Source organism: Schistocerca serialis, chromosome 2 (genome assembly GCF_023864345.2).
Source record: "Schistocerca serialis cubense isolate TAMUIC-IGC-003099 chromosome 2, iqSchSeri2.2, whole genome shotgun sequence".
Classification (NCBI taxonomy): Eukaryota; Metazoa; Arthropoda; class Insecta; order Orthoptera; family Acrididae; genus Schistocerca; species Schistocerca serialis.
In genome coordinates, this window is record NC_064639.1 from 1052895090 (window position 1) to 1052912400 (window position 17311).

The 17311-nt window shown below is 42.0% G+C and overlaps 1 protein-coding gene across 1 annotated transcript in view; it reads left to right on the plus strand.

The window, feature by feature from the left end:
• LOC126458501 (endoribonuclease LACTB2) overlaps positions 1 to 17311 on the plus strand; it is a 112919-nt gene that overhangs the window by 81645 nt on the left and 13963 nt on the right. The window contains exons 3-4 of the mRNA XM_050095595.1: positions 6085 to 6202; positions 16230 to 16428. Of these exons, the coding sequence (XP_049951552.1) occupies positions 6085 to 6202; positions 16230 to 16428 (317 nt within the window). The remainder of the gene's footprint in view (positions 1 to 6084; positions 6203 to 16229; positions 16429 to 17311) is intronic.

Here is a 17311-nt window from a genome sequence, read left to right on the forward strand (position 1 = left end):
GAGTAAGACAGGGTTGTAGCCTCTCCCCGATGCTATTCAATCTGTATATTGAGCAAGCAGTAAAGGAAATAAAAGAAAAATTCAGAGTAGGTATTAAAATCCATGGAGAAGAAATAAAAACTTTGAGGTTCGCCGATGACATTGTAATTCTGTCAGAGACAGCAAAGGACTTGGAAGAGCAGTTGAACGGAATGGTCAGTGTCTTGAAAGGAGGATATAAGATGAACATCAACAAAAGCAAAACGAGGATCATGGAATGTAGTCGAATTAAGTCGGGTGATGTTGAGGGTATTAGATTAGGAAATGAGACACTTAAAGTAGTAAAGGAGTTTTGCTATTTGGGGAGCAAAATAACTGATGATGGTCAAAGTAGAGAGGATATAAAATGTAGGCTGGCAATGGCAAGGAAAGTGTTTCTGAAGAAGAGAAATTTGTTAACATCGAGTATAGATTTAAGTGTCAGGAAGTCTTTTCTGAAAGTATTTGTATGGAGTGTAGCCATGTATGGAAGTGAAACATGGATGGTAAATAGTTTGGACAAGAAGAGAATAGAAGCTTTCGAAATGTGGTGCTACAGAAGAATGCTGAAGATTAGATGGGTAGACCACATAACTAATGAGGAAGTATTGAATAGGATTGGGGAGAAGAGAAGTTTGTGGCACAACTTGACCAGAAGAAGGGATTGGTTGGTAGGACATGTTCTGAGGCATCAAGGGATCACCAATTTAGTATTGGAGGGCAGCGTGGAGGGTAAAAATCGTAGGGGGAGACCAAGAGATGAATACACTAAGCAGATTGAGAAGGATGTAGGTTGCAGTAGGTACTGGGATATGAAGAAGCTTGCACAGGATAGAGTAGCATGGAGAGCTGCATCAAACCAATCTCAGGACTGAAGACCACAACAACAAACATTTTATTTATTGACATATAATTGTAAATCTTTTCATTTCTTATTTTCTGTGTAAGGCAATGTATGACAAATCCTATATCATTTTTATAATGATGAGATACAAGGGTGCTAAGTAAATAAATAAATAAATAAATAAATAAGATGAACATTGTTCAAATCTTCAACAGGTCATCCAGATTTAGTCTTTTCATGGGTTCCCAAACTCATATAGGCAAATGCCAGAATGATTCCTTTGAATAGGATACGGACAATTTCCTTCCTCATCCTTCAGTGACCGTTCTGAGCTTATGCACCGTACCTCATGGCCTTGTCGTTGACTGGATGGTAACCCTAATCATCCTTCAAATATGTACATCTGTCTTTCATGTGCAGTGCACTACTAGCTCCACTGTATGACCTGCTGACTGACTTTGAGCTCCAGTCTGTTGAGAGGCCTCTCATGATACTGGCAGAGTGAATATGGTGAGGGTTTTTGTTTTTACATAGCCCCAGAGTTCTTTATGAGATTAAAAGCATCTTCCCCTTTTAGAGTGATTCTGCAGTGACAAACTAAAACAGCCAGGGACTCAAAGATGGGTACTTGTCTTTTGTGAGCAGTGCGCTACCACTGGCTAAAAGCCAACTTGACTCTGATATGAGTTACATTCTCCAGCCTGCCATCTTTGTGCCATTTTGTGTCCTCTACAAAGAATAGAAAAATTTGAACCTATAGAAAAGCCAAAGGTGCCAGTCTGACAGCATAATCTCCATAGAGTTAGGTATGAATGGGGAAGCTTATGGCAGGTTGGAGCTTAGAATTAGTGACAAGGCATGCTCAATTCATGTGAAGGCTTTTGTAAATTGTGACCTACTGGCTCGTATAGACAGTACTTTACCCAAACTTTAAAACTGCAGAGTGTAATTGATATTAGTAGTTGCTTTTGTTATTGCGGTAGATTATTTCAGCTATTTCTTTAATGTTCACCTACTGTTTGAAATTAATTACAGTATATCTTATATTTATCCCCATCTTTTTCTTGAATAATGATTTTATGTAGTTTCAAATATCGAAACTGTAGCCCTTTGCTTTATTTGTAAGTCTGCAACCTTTGGATGTAAGCAGAATGCAAGTATTATTGTGCTATTTATATAATGTATCTTGTAAACTGTAATCAGTTAAGTGTCCATATGTCACACCATGCTACAATTCTGACTGAAACTGTAGCACTTAAATGGATTGCTCCATGCTGTTTATTATTTTGTATAAATGACCTAAAGATGCATGCGTGCACCCACAGCCACACCCACCCACCCACCCACACACACACACACACACACACACACACACACACACACACACACGTGTGCGCGCACTTGGTGGTGGGGTGTGGGTGGGTCAGGGGTGTCCTGACATATTTAGGATTTGGAATGTGTGAAATAATGTCTTTACTGTTGCTGCTATTGACTTTAATTTTTTATCCAACTGCATGATTAGGGTACTTGTGTTTATAAACAATAAGTAACCTCCTTGGGACTTTTTGTTGATGTACCTTACACATTTTGATCTTATTGCATAGTGTTTTGTCAGTAACATGAATGGGCCTAATTATGTTTGAAAATTTGTACATTTTCAACTGATCCTATTCTTGGTGGAAAATAAGAATGTTTATCTTCCTTGAATTTATTGTGGTTTTCTTAAGATCTGTGTGTTAGTTTCATAATACAGGGTGTCCCAGCTATCTTGTCCACCCAAAATACCTCTGGAACAATAACAGCTATTGGAAAACGACTTTCACCGGTATCAATGTAGGGCTGGGGCCCATGAATGTACATATTTGGAAACATTCTAAAATGAAAGCATATGTGTTTTTTAACACAAACTTATGTTTTTTTAAATGGACCTCCTATATTTTTTCTTCAGCAATCCATAGCATGACAAAGCACATACACAACGGCGTTGATTGCATCACAATATTCCCATTACATCCCGAGATATTGAGACGCGAAGTTGACGCTTGAAACACCCAACATGCGCTGCTAGCGCACGTCCTGAAGCTCAGGCGTGAACCCCATGCTGCCCGTGATCGCGATGTGATTGACATGTGTAATCACACCTCCATACTTATCAAGAGGTCCGAAACGAATAATACAGTCTGCTGCCATCAACTCTCATAAGCAATTAATGGTTTCCCTCTTGCACGTTTTACGTATCTACGTACACAATATGAACCAGTACCGATCGGTGTACACCCGTCAGGTTGTCTTATTTATTCTGCACACCCAAAATAAGGTTTATCTAATGCGTTATATGACCCATTGTGCCTGTCGCGCAGGGCCTGGCTCTACCTAGTCAAGTGTCCAACGTACTTCCCACTACTGCCACAGTTACCACTTCTCCTTGTTTATGATTTGCGACCCATGCAAACTCCTGTAGTCCACCACCCTCCGAGCATCCCATTTGTTGTTGCTTTGGCGTGCAGTACACCGCTTGCCAGTGTAGTCGTGCATCAGAGTAATCTAGTGATGGCACGGAGGTAGTACACATTGTGAATAAACGTTGTGTTGTGGAACTTATACTGTACAGTATAATGTACACACATGAAGATATGGTAGAAATGCTGCTGATCTATGGAGAATGTACGTTGACGGGAAATACGTTATGCGATTGCTTGTTTGTTGATAGTACTGTTAGCGAACATTATGATTATTAAGTTAATATGTCTGTTTTCTACCCTACTCTACATACCTGTACTGTACCCTGTTGTAGGTGGATGAAATGCTGTTCAGGCAGAACGACTGTACAGAAGACAATTCCCTGACAAGCCATCGCCTTGGCGCCAGATGTTTGGTCGCCTCACATCTCGTCTACGTGAAACGGGAAGCTTAAATCCAAGACCTTGACATCATCCTAGAACACGCACAGATGAACGTGCTGAAGTTGCTGTGCTGACTACCATAGCTGTGAATCCTCAAATCAGCACACATCAAATTGAACGTGAAGTTGGTGTGTCGAAATCAAGTGCACAGCGTATTCTTAAACGTCATAAATTTCATCCTTACCATGTTCATTTACACCAGGATCTTCATGGAAATGACTTCCGCAATAGGGTAACATTTTGTCGGTGGGCTCAGCAAAAACTTCTGACTAATCCAATTTTTTTTGCAGATGTTCTCTTTACCGACGAGGCATCATTCTCCAACAAAGGAATTGTCAATATGAGGAATATGCATTATTGGTCCGCAGACAATCCAAAATGGCTCCGTCAGGTAGAGCATCAATGTCCGTGGAAAGTTAATGTTTGGTGTGGGATTATTGGAGATACCATTATCGGACCTTTCTTTATAAATGGCATCCAAAATGGCAGACAATACTCCAGATTTATACGACACAATCTTCCTGTTCTCTTTGACACCGTACCTCTGAACCTGAGAATGGTCATGTGGTATCAGCATGACGGATGCCCTGCACATAACCCCTTACGAGCACGACGACTTCTGAACCGTAAGTTCCCTGGTAGGTGGATTGGACGAGGTGGCCCAGTTAGGTGGCCTGCCCGATCTCCGGACCTTACACCGCTGGATTATTTTCTTTGGGGAGCAGTGAAGGATGCTGTTTACCAACATGAACCAACAACACCAGAGGACATGAAGCAATGCATTATTGATGCTTGTACAGCCATCAAAGAGGAAACAGTAGCAAGAAGTAGGGCATCCTTCATCCGCAGAGTGACCCTATGTTTGCAAGCCAATGGGCATCACTTTGAGCATGAGATGTGAATGCTATGTTTAGTATGTAGTGCTGGTATCACAGTGGAAGTTTCTACAAAGGGCCATTTTACCCAGTGATGTTAAGAAACATTTGTTTGCAACAATTTGTCATTTAACGCATTAGATAAACATAACATTGATAATTATGTGATAATAAAACTAATTGGTTAAACATGTTTACATTCATCTTCTATGTCCTACCTGAACTTCCCAAATCAAAACATTTTTACCTAAACATCGGTAAAACTTTTAGTCCACTTGCTCGTTCCACTAAAACCATCAACATGAATTTTACTATTACAAGTGAATGATTAACTGTCACTTGCACTAGATCTACAGTAAAGTAAAGTTTTAACGTTGAACGGCATTAACTTTTTAGTAACGGATTAACGATAAGCGAAGTTAACTTTGTGACTAATGTTGCGGTACACAGATATGTTGCAGAACCACATCACCCCTAGCCTATGGGATAAATACCTGCTGGAATGTACGACGTTAATGCAGGATGGCAGCAGACCGTATTATTCGTTTCGGACCTCTTGATAAATATGGAAGTGTGATTACGCATGTCAATCACATTGTGATTACGGGCAGCATGGGGTTCACGCCTGAGCCTCAGGACGTGCGCTAGCAGCGCATATCGTGTGTTTCAAGCATCAACTTTGCATCTTAATATCTTGGGATGTAATGGGAATATTGCGATGCAATCAACGCCATTGTGTATGTGCTTTGTCATGGTATGGATTGCTGAAGAAAAAATATAGGAGGTCCATTTAAAAAAACATAAGTTTGTGTTAAAAAACACATATGCTTTCATTTTAGAATGTTTCCAAATATGTACATTCATGGGCCCCAGCCCTACATTGATACTGGTGAAAGTCGTTTTCCAATAGCTGTTATTGTTCCAGAGATATTTTGGGTGGACAAGATAGCTGGGACACCCTGTATACTAGGGCATCATTTTATTTGTTGTCTAATGACATTACTAAGAGGTTTATTGTCATTTTTTCAAATACTGTTTTACCAAATAAATCAAATAAATTGAACTAGAATTCTGGGGGGGGGGGGGGGGGGACTCGTGGATACCCACATCCCCAGAGATGAAAGAGACCCTCCACATAGATTTATTACCAGATGGTTTTTTCACTCACATGGGATAGTTCTTTCACATTTTATTTTAGTACAGTTGCTGAAACAGGACAAATAAGAAAATTTTCTGCCGAAATCACCCCCCCCCCACCCCCTTTCCCCTGCCTTACTTCAACTGTCAACTGTTCCTATCTTAGCAAAAGGTAAGTAGTCGCACCGCTTTTGTTTCAGTAGTTTTAGCATTACACTTTTGTTTTTAATTAACTGTGATAGATATAACATTATGCCACCTAAGACCTTATGTAACTGTTTTCCTTTTTTTGTTTAAATAACTAAAGACTGTAGAATTTGGAAGCACAAAAGGTTGGATGAACCTGATGATGCGTTGCCTAATGACATACCAATAAATTTCCTTAAAAATGGAGATGAGATATCAACCGAAGGTGCTACACTAAGGTGAGCCACATTTTGGTTTCTTATTTAATATGTAAGTTTACTGTGTGATAGGGTATACATTTTTTTCTCTTGGAAAGTCTAAGTTCAGCTGTTATTTTGCCCACCAGAACATTTTGTCCTGAATGAGTAATTTTTAATTATCTGACTACCTAGATGTGATGACAATGAATTTTTGCCAATTTTCATTGCATAAGAGAAAGGGGAGGGGGGGGCGGCAAGATGTGAGAAATAGGAGGGAGGAAGAAAGGGGGCTGTGGCAAAGGGGTAGAGGGAGAGAAAGAAGATCAAAAGAAGGGGGAAATGTAATAGGGGGAGCATAATGAGGATGGAAGGAAGAAATATGGGAGTAGCTGGAAGGAGCAAAGATGAAGAAGGAAAAGTTGTTTGAAGATAAGCTATTATTCAGAACACTTGACCAGTCAATACACATGGAGTGGAATATGTCAATGAATATGATAATTCCATCTGCTGTATCCCATTTATTTCATTAAATTATTTTCTTGCCATTTTTCCTCTCTTATACTCCAATATAATGACTGATTTGTACTTTGTTCTGCTCTCTGTGCCACATTTCTGAAATTTTGTTTCTCTCTGATGTTCATTTTCCTTCTTGTTCTCATAGTATCTACAGTTTTGTTGCATGTAAAAAGGTACATAGTAAATACAATTACAGTCACTGCACACCAGATGTACAGACATGCAATGACAGAAATAGTGGGAAAACAGTCCAGACCAAATATAGATGGCAAGCAAGTTCATCAAAACACATCAAGGAACAGTCCTAATTAGCATGTGGAACCTTCATCGAGCATGAAAAGTGGAAAAAAAGAGTGGGCCATGCTGCTCACTTATGGCCGTTCCCACTCAGCCAGAAATGGCACTGACACCAAGTGAGGAGAGCATTCTCATTTCAGTCTTGTGCTGACAGTGCCAAATGTGAACTCTGTGGTTGTGATGATGGTGGCATAGTTGGACACACTGTTATAGCTCTCCTCCATTTGTGGAACTGATGCCATAAGCATTAGAGGAAAAAGGTGGAATGCCAAGCAGGTGAGACTGCTTTCTGGGGACTGCTATCTGAGATGGAGAGTTATGGCTGAGGAAGCCATTGGGTCTGTGCAGGCAACTCTGTAGCAGCGGAGTGATGGCAGCTGTCTGCTGACAATGTGTGCCTCCACTGTCTTAGCATCAGATGAGCTGTCACTATCACATCACTTGGCAACCAGCTGTCTCTGGCCTGGTGAGGCATATGGCCAGAAGTGGCCCGGATGATGGCAAGGCAGGTGTGGGAATGACATCATCTGTGCTGGAGGCATGGAAAGCATGCTGTCAGTGGCAAGGAATGAGTGCAACAGTGACTGGGGAAAGGCTGATGGGTGGCCCTTTGGGAGGGCAGCATCCAGGCAGCTGCGATCAAACACTGGCAAAGGGTGCAGTGTGGCTGGCAGCCGCATCTCGATGTCATCGGCACCCAACAGCTCCTCAAGCAAAGATGCCCCTGTGGAGTGGTACTAGAAGGTGGACTCCCTGTCAGTGTCTGCTAAGGCTGTGCATATGGTTGGTTTTGCCTCACCAAGGGCACAGCTGCTTCCAATGATGGGAGGGTGACACATTTCCAGCATCCATGGTGAATATTTGCCAAGCGAGTATCACTCATATGGTCACCAGCACCCTCCAGGCCACCGACCAGAAGTATGAACCCAAAAAGGGGTGCCAAGAAAGTATCACAATATGTGCGAGCACACCTCAGGCTGTGACACAGCGCAGAGCAGATGTGATGGAATCTTGGTTTGTCGGCCATGGGAGATCTCTGCCTGGCTTCTGCCATGTGGGCTGTGGTCCTGTAGGTGCTGAGGAACAGAAGCAACTGACTAAATCTATCAAGCACTTTTTCACTGCATCTTAAAGATGTGCACCACACTCTCTGCCTCCCCAATCAGTTGCAGGTGAAATAGTGCAGATGTGAGGTGTACAGTACCATGGTGGGTGCAACAATTGAAACAATGCCAATATGTAATGTGAATCATCTTTAGAAACAGTTGTTGAGGGCAACACTTCAGTCACAAAGACTTGGATGAGAGTCCACATGCTAGCTTCTGTGATGGTAGAGCTCATGCCCCGGACATATGGGTAATTGGACTCTGTGTCGATCATCACCATAGAATGACAGAAGGGCTTTGCGAAGTCTGGACATGATTCCACGGATGACATGGTATGGACCATGGCATGAAAGTTGGTGGTACTGCCTGCTGCTTGGTGCACTATTTGTACTCATGGACAATCCTCTCAATCACTGAGTTGATGCCCGGCCAGTAGACAAAACATTGCATGATGGGTTTTATGTGGGTCATACCCCAGTGGCCACGATGTAAGAGAGCAGGGGTACAAGCCCGCACAACTGGAGGGACGATGACTCTGAGGTTGTCCAATTTGGTGCTAAGGAGAGTGCCATCAACTACCACCAGCTAATGATGGAGGATAAAACAGGCGTGGAGCAGACCAGACTCCTTCGTGAGCAGGGGCTTGGGCCAACATTACACAAAAAATCAACCACCTGTTGGAACACAGGATCTTGCCGGGTGGCCTGCACTATATTGTGGTCCAATATTGGAAGTCTATCCACTGTGTGCTGCAAGTGAGGATTAATGTAAAAACAGACAACTTCGGCTTTGTTGAAGGCTGGGTTGGGTCCCACGGCCAGGCATTGCAGTGTGTCTGCTTTAACATGCTGTGCTGTGAATCTGTAATGAACCTCATAGTGGAACACATTCAGATACAAAGCTCAACATGGACGTTGTTGCACAGTCCTGTCAGGAAGTCATGAATGGGGGCCTGATAGTGCCACAGGCAGCTTACGGTGTGTGATGAGATGAAACTTGATGCCATTGAAGCCAGATGGCATACACGATGGCTAACGCCTTTTTTCCTGTCTGATAATAATTGCATTGTGCAGATGTCAGTGTTATGGAGGCATACAGGATAGTCTATTCAGAACTGTCAGCGTTCCTGTGAGCTAACAACATTCCAAAGAAGGAAGCAGTTGTTTCCAGGATGAGCTGTTTGGCCGGTGTAAAGATGCCGAGGAAGGTGATATCTGTAGCAGCAACTTTATGTGGCGAACATTCTATCACAGTCTGCTGACCAAATGAAAGGAACACTTTTTTTTAGCTTGTTTAATGGATGAGTTATATCCACTGTGTTAGTGAGAAATTTTGAATAATAACTTAATTTGCTCCGAAGTGGTTGGAGCTTCTTCAAGTTTCACAATTTAGCGAAGTTATCAGTTGCTGCTTATGTGGTGCTTCGTGGGTTTGACACTGTCCTCCAAAAGAATGTGGTCTAAATATTTGATTTCTGCAGATTGCACTTAAGGTCCACCCCTTGCAATTTAGTGAACAGAATCCGAATGTTACTGAGATGTTCCTGCCATGAGCAATCCATGACAATGACGTCATCAACATAGTTTGCACAGCATGGAATACCTTGCGTTAACTGTTCGAAAACTCTCTGAAAAATGGCGGGCCCACTCACGATGCCCAATGGTCAGTACTCCCGAAGGGAGTGTTGATCACCATTACCTATTAAGAAGTGGAATCTAGCTGAAGCTGCAGGTATGCCACCGTCAATTCAATTTTAGAAACACACTTGTCATCCACCGGTTGCACAAGTATTTCTTCAGGGTAGGGAAGAGGATAGCTGTCCACTATAGACTGGGCATAAATAATGAACTTAAAAACCCTTTACAAACAGTGCATCCCTGTTGGATTACAGAAAACAAATAGAAGCATAGCTCATTGGTTGGAAGGAATGGGTTAAATGACACCCAGGCTGTGCAACCCATCCAGTTCTTCCTTACCTGTCAGCCGCAGAACAGATGGAATAGGCCTTGCATGATAAAATATGGAAACATCCATCTGTTTAAGGGTGATGTGTCATTGTAGTCTTTTGCAGAACCCAATCCCAGTGAAAACAGTGAACCAGACTTGTGACAGAGATCGTCTAATGCCTGGAACTGGATGGAGTTGCAAATGACATGCGCAGCATCCTTAATTTGAAAACCAAAAACCATGAATGCATCATGACCAAAAATGATTTTGGATATCACACATTAAATGGGCAAAAACATGACTGTTTATGTGGCATGCCAATACTCAAAATTGACCATGAACTGGCATTGAACAGGAATTGGCCGATCATCAGAAGCAACCAAAAAGCAACCAAACAACAGTTGGTGGAGGAAAGAGAAGGGTGACACAAGTGATGATACATATTAGGATTCACAAGAGAAACAGAGGCCTCGATATTGACCTGGAAATGGATTGGCAGTTCCGAATTTGCACTGTATGTAAATCTTTCTGGGTACACTGTGCTCCTGGCTGAGTTCTGGTGTGGCACTATGAATGCTCACAGACTCAATGTCTGCATCTGTGGACTGGCCACACAGGCAGCTGTGAAAGACGGCCACCATATTACCTAGTTTACAAAAAGCTGTGCTCTGCGCATGCCAATGTAGGCAGTGACTATGGACATGTGGTCAGAAGCAATCAGGACATGAGAGGAAACTGTGTCAGGAAAAGCCACAGTCTGATGCGAGTGTTGCAAACAAGTGCAAAATGATGAGGGTATGTGTGAATGACACTGACCCTGTGGTACTGAACATACTGCCACTACTCCCACTGTGTCCTCAGATTGTTCAATCATTGCCTGTTACACTCTGAAAGCCTGAATCATAGCCAGGATGTGTTTGACTGTGGGACCTTCTATACACAACACCTCCTGTTGCACCTCTCCGCCTGGAGTAGAAAAGACAATGACTTCAAATATCAGAGTTTTGGCATAGGACTTTTAACAATGAGCCCAACCAAATCTGAAATTCTGACTTAAACCCCAGAGGTCAGCTACCAATGCCTGATGGGACTGGCTTAGTTTCATTTGTCTCTGGTGAAAATCCATAAGGGAAGCCACAACATCGGTTGGCCTAAAATACACACCGAGTAATTCACACATTTGTGAAAACAACAACGCTGCAAGTTTTTCTCAATGAAACAAGTTTCTGAAGAAAAGGAAACAGTTCAGGCTTGACCCAAGACAAGAAAAATGATAAAAGAGGTACACTACCAGAAAGACTGTGAAATGTTGCTGTAAGCACCACATGTATGAGTACCATTAGTCCCATTCTTCCTTCACTTCCTGGAACAATGGAAGAGCTCTCATTTTGGTCTTTTGCTGGCAGCACCAAATGTGAATTATGTGGTTGTGATGGTGGCAGTGTAACTGGACACATCACCACAGTTCCCCTAGTTGAAGACCTCCAACAACCTTATTATTTTAGTTTAATAGTCACCAGTAGAAACAGAGGTAACCATGGAATTATTACTGAATGTCCATTAGCAATACATGGAAGTGGACTGAGTATAAGCCAAGGAAAGCTAGCACCTGCTTTGAAATATACAGAATTTTTTTGTAACAGAGTGGTTAGTTCAAGCCGACATGGTTAAGAATCAAATGGGCTTGTATAATAGTACATAATTTTTTTGGTACTTTTAATTAGGTAACAGACTTGTAGTTTAAGATTTACTGTCAGCATACTGTAATTTGTGTTCGAAAATTTGTTAAGTGCTTGGAGTAAATCTTACTTCAGAATTTCCAAATTTTTTAACAACACATTCAATGATAGTCTTCACAACAGATTGAGTCTTGTGCAAGCTGTGCAACTTTTTAAAGTCATTTTACACCTCAAAAGTGCTTTGTTGCTCAGAATATCAACATAGTAATACAGAGCCAAATAAATGATTTAGTAAATAAAAATACTGAACACGTTTTAGCAAGCACTGGTAAGTGACATAATGCTACACCATTAGCTTTGCAGTATCTTTTCCTCTTAATTGCATATATTTGCAAAATTTGCCTGGGTCAGATAGCTATTGAAGCTTTTCACTGAATATGCTCAATATCTTCAAAACATCTTCACAAATTTCCCACAGGTATCTTACAAATCAATAACACTATAGGTTATAAATGTATGTCTAAATAATATGTTGCTCTATCTCCTTACACAATGCTTGGAGCTGAATAACTTATTAATAAGTGTAATGTTAAACTAGTAGGCCATGTGATTAAATTACATGAGTAAAATCTTGTTCCACTGTTTCCAGTAATTTGAAAAGAAAAAAGCCTTTGCACACTGTTTACTTTATTATGCGATAAACTAATTCAATGAAACACTGGTTTCTATGTATACCAGTTGTATTTATTAGCAAATAATGTAAGAGGTGGAGTTAACAACTCATGAAATATTAGAGGTATTGAATGGCTTATAGGCACATAAACTAGACTGTGGGTGTTGTTGAGCTATTGGACAATCTCGTCCTTTAGAGTTAACTACAGAATATACATGCACACTCACAGATCTGCACAACAGCAGTGTACCAAAAGTGCAGCTTGACTAGGGGGAGAGGATGTACTGGATGAAGTGGGCAAGGGGAGAAAGGAGACAGAGAAGGAGGGTTGGAGGGAAGGAAGGTTGTTGATTGAGAGACAGGCAGCAAGTGCACCATGTAGTAATGTGGCACCAGTGACCTCACTCTGAGACAGTGAGGTGGAGTTGCATGTGATATACAGTGGCATGAAGGAGGGAGCTAGGAGAGGGAGGTGGAAGAGAGGAAGACTGCACTGCACAGAGAATGGTGTGCATATAGAGTGAATGGATTGGGAGCCATAGGGACAGGGGTGGTAATGGGTGTGGAACATAATGTAGGAGATTCGGACTAGGAGGGCCTGTGGGATCAAAGGATGTGTTGTAAAGTTCAGAGAAGCTAGTGCAGGGGGAGGAGGATGGGGATGGGGGGGAGGGGAATATCCAGATGGCACAGGTAATGGATCAGCCATCGAAGCTGAGCATAAAATTAATAATAATTTATTATATATAAAAACAAAGATGAGGTGACTTACCGAACGAAAGCGCTGGCAGGTCGATAGACACACAAACAAACACAAACATACACACAAAATTCAAGCTTTCGCAACAAACTGTTGCCTCATCAGGAAAGAGGGAAGGAGAGGGGAAGACGAAAGGAAGTGGGTTTTAAGGGAGAGGGTAAGGAGTCATTCCAATCCCGGGAGCGGAAAGACTTACCTTAGGGGGAAAAAAGGACAGGTATACACTCGCACTCACGCACATATCCATCCACACATACAGACACAAGCAGACATATTTAAAAGACAAAGAGTTTGGGCAATAATAATAATTTATTAATTTTGTTTGTTGCTCTTACTATGAAACTACTGTGCTCTTAGGGGTTAACTTCAGATTGAATTGTAAAGATAATAAGTTTTTGCATAATGTTTACAAAAGTCTTTTTTCTTCATTACTGTCAGGGGAAAGTTTTATGTAAGAATCTTTATGATAATCTATGGAAAGTTCTGGTTGGGCATTTCGAATTATTTAAGAATAAAGGAGATGACTCATAGAAAGGCAGAAGTGCTGTGTCATCGATAGAGACACAAACAAAAGGTACAGACAGAATGAAATTCCTTTTTAAAGCTGTAGGTGAAATACACACACACACACACACACACACACACACATGTACATGTCTGTTTCCCTACATTGTGCTTGGTCGACTGCAGCCCTTTTCTGGCCAATGGTGGGATGGGGTGGGGTGAAGAATGGAGAGAGGCAAGAGGCAGGAAGGGGGTTTGGAGGAAGTGTCTAGCAGCTTGGCCAGGGGAGAGGGGGGGGGGGGGGAGGGGGGAGTGGGGGCTGTTGTGGGTTAGCAAGGAAAGCAGGTAATGGGGGCAGCTGGCACACAAATTGGAACAGGCGATGGTGTACGCATGCACACACACACACACACACACACACACACACACACACACAGACATACACACCTTTGGTTGGGGGATGGGGTACTGCAAGTTACCTTACGTTTAGGCAGGGAGGAAGGATGTGCTGTAAGAATAGCTCCCATCTGTGCAGCTCAGAAAAGCTGGTGGTGGTGGGGAAGATCCAGATGACATGAGTTGTGAAGCAGCCATTGAAATCTCGCATGTTGTGCTCTGCTGGATGTTGTGCCATTGGGTGGTCCACCTTGTTTTTGGCAACGTTTTGGCAGTGGCCATTCTTTCTGGTTGACAGCTGGTTGGTTGTCACACCAATGTAAAATGCTGTGCAGTTGTTGCAGTAGAGCTGGTATACAACATGGCTGCTTTCACAGGTGGCCCAGCCTCTGCTGGTGTAGGATAAGCCTGTGACAGGATTGGAGTAGGTGGTGCTGGGTGGTTTGATTGGGCAGTTCTTGCATCTGGGTCTTCCAGAAGGGTACGATCCATATGCCACTCCCACCCCAAAATCTCCTACCACAGAAATCATACCCTTGAGGAAGACCCTGATGCAAGACCTGCCCAATCCACCTACCCGGCATGACCTATTCCAGTCCTGTCACAGGCTTATCCTACCCCATCAGAGGCTGGGCCACCTGTGAAAGGAGCCATGTTATACACCAGCTCTGCTGCAACCACTGCACAGTGTTTTACATTGGTATGACATCCAACCAGCCGTCAATCAGAATGAATAGTCACCATCAAACTGTTGCCAAAAACTAGGTGGATCACCCAGTGGCGGAGCACAACATGTGAGATTTCAATCGCTGCTTCACAACCTGTGCCATCTGGATCCTCCCCACCTCCACCAGCTTTTCTGAGCTGTGCCGCCAACCTGTGCCATCTGGATCCTCCCCACCTCCACCAGCTTTTCTGAGCCGTGCAGATGGGAGCTGTCCTTACCGCACATCCTTCGTTCCTGTAACCTCTCTGCTATAAACCTAAGATAACTCGCTGTCCCTCCACCCCCTACCCAATAGTGTGTGTGTGTGTGTGTGTGTGTGTGTGTGTGTGTGTGTGTACACACACCATCCCCTGTCCAAATATGTGTCAGTTAGTTGTGTGCTGTCATCTCATGCCCTAATCTGTGAAATCGCATTCCCAGCTGTCTGCCACTGCCCCCTCTACCTGCACCCCTAGCTAGCCCACAGACAGCTCCCCACTCTCCTTCCGAGCCACTAGATGCTTCCTCCCAACCATCTCTCCATTCCTCATCCACCCCACACCACCCTGCACCGCCACCTCACGCAAGTACTCTCACCGTGGGCAGGAGACAGGCATGTACATGTGAGTGCATGTGTGTTTGTGTGCATGTTTCCCATACAGCTCAAAAAAGGAATGTCGTTCTGAAAGCTAGCTAAGTCTGCACCTTTTGTTTGTGTACCTATCAGCGCTATAGCACTTCTGCCTTTTGGCGAGGCATCTCCTTTATTCCTAAATAATTCATAACAACGACTAAGCCAGAGGCATCAGAGGATGAGATGACATTAAAAATCTCAAGTGGCACACATGCACTGTAGTTTAGGTGGCTTTTATAGACCAATTTGAGGTTATTTTCCAGCTTGATAGACCGCTAGTGTCCTATACCAAATTGTTTCTGTTGACTTCCCCTACACCACTGTAGAACATTTTAAACAGTTATCATTACACCCTGTGTTATTAAACTATTATACTAGCACCATAGATCAAAACATTATTTTACTTAGGGCAAAAATCTTGACAATTGGACACTGAGTGCAGAATTCAAGTATTGACTGCCTGCTATCACTCCACTACCATTTGCAGATGGGGGCATTCAGTAATGTAATGTTGCAGCATTCAGGGCAAAAAATAGTGCACAAAGGAGACTTTTGCCACTTTTGATATTCAAATTTGGATAGAATAAACTCATATTTAAAGACAATAAGTGCAGTTGGATTTCATCCTGTTTATCACATTCATTATCCAGTCAGTATGATGATGAATCACTTTTGTAACTAAATAAGGAATATTATTGACTGTATACCAAGGAAAAGATTGTATGTTCTAATTGCTATCTGCTTTGAAGTGAGAATTTTATTTATATTTATGTTTAATTTGATGCTTTCGTGTTTTATTTAGGGATGTGGAATGTAAAGTTATTTATTGTGTGAAATTTATTATGTAGGATTATGCACACTCCAGGTCATACTACAGATCATATTACATTGGTACTGAAAGAAGAAAATGCATTATTCAGTGGAGACTGTATTCTGGGCGAAGGGACAGCAGTATTCGAAGATCTGTACGATTACATGGCTTCCCTTCATTTGATACTAAAAGAGAAGCCCAGTCTGATCTATCCTGGACATGGGCCAGTAGTGGATGTAAGTGTTGCTCATTTTTTTTACTTAAAATGCATAATGACTGTTCACATGTGACACAGTTTGTTGCTTAATTCTGGTATTCCAAGTTTATATAGCCTTATCAGCCATTGCTCACACTATATTATCATGTATTCCTGTCTTGCCAAAGCTACTTCCTCTTCTTTCTGTTGCTAACAACACTTGTTTTGTCCAGTCCTTTCTCAATCCTCCTCCTCCTCCTCCTCTTCTCTTGCAGTTGCCATTCCAGTACTCTCCTTGGCCAATTATCTGCCCCATTCTCCTTCTGTGGCCTATGCTCCTGTATTTTTACAGTCACATCTTTTACAATCCACTATCCTTTTATTTCTTTATTAGTCTTCTTTGCAGTCTTGATATTCAACTGCTCATTGTCCATGTTTCTTCTCCATAGAATAATAAACTTTTATTAATTGTACTATATAATCTTTTCTACATCATCTTTGTATTTTTTTTACCTTTAATTTCATTTACACTAGTTCTGCCAGATGTCACCTTGCTGAGAGTTCTCTCTTACATGTACCCCACTTTCTTTTTCTTCTACTTTATTTTATATCATCATGCACAACAAAGGAGCCCATTTGAACTTTATTTGTTCAGTTGAAGCCCACACATATTACAAAGACATGGGGCTGATATTAATTACATTTTTATAGATTATATTTGCAACAACAGATATTTAATAATGACAGCATTAACCTAACATTTATCTAAAGCAGCTAAATAGATAAAAATATACATGAAAATTCAGCACATATTGTGCAAAATACAACAGTGGCTAAAAGGGAGAGGAAAAGCCACATCGTTAATGCAAGCTTGCCTTCTGGTACTCATCAATAGAAGTACTGATTTTGTTTCTAATTGATAA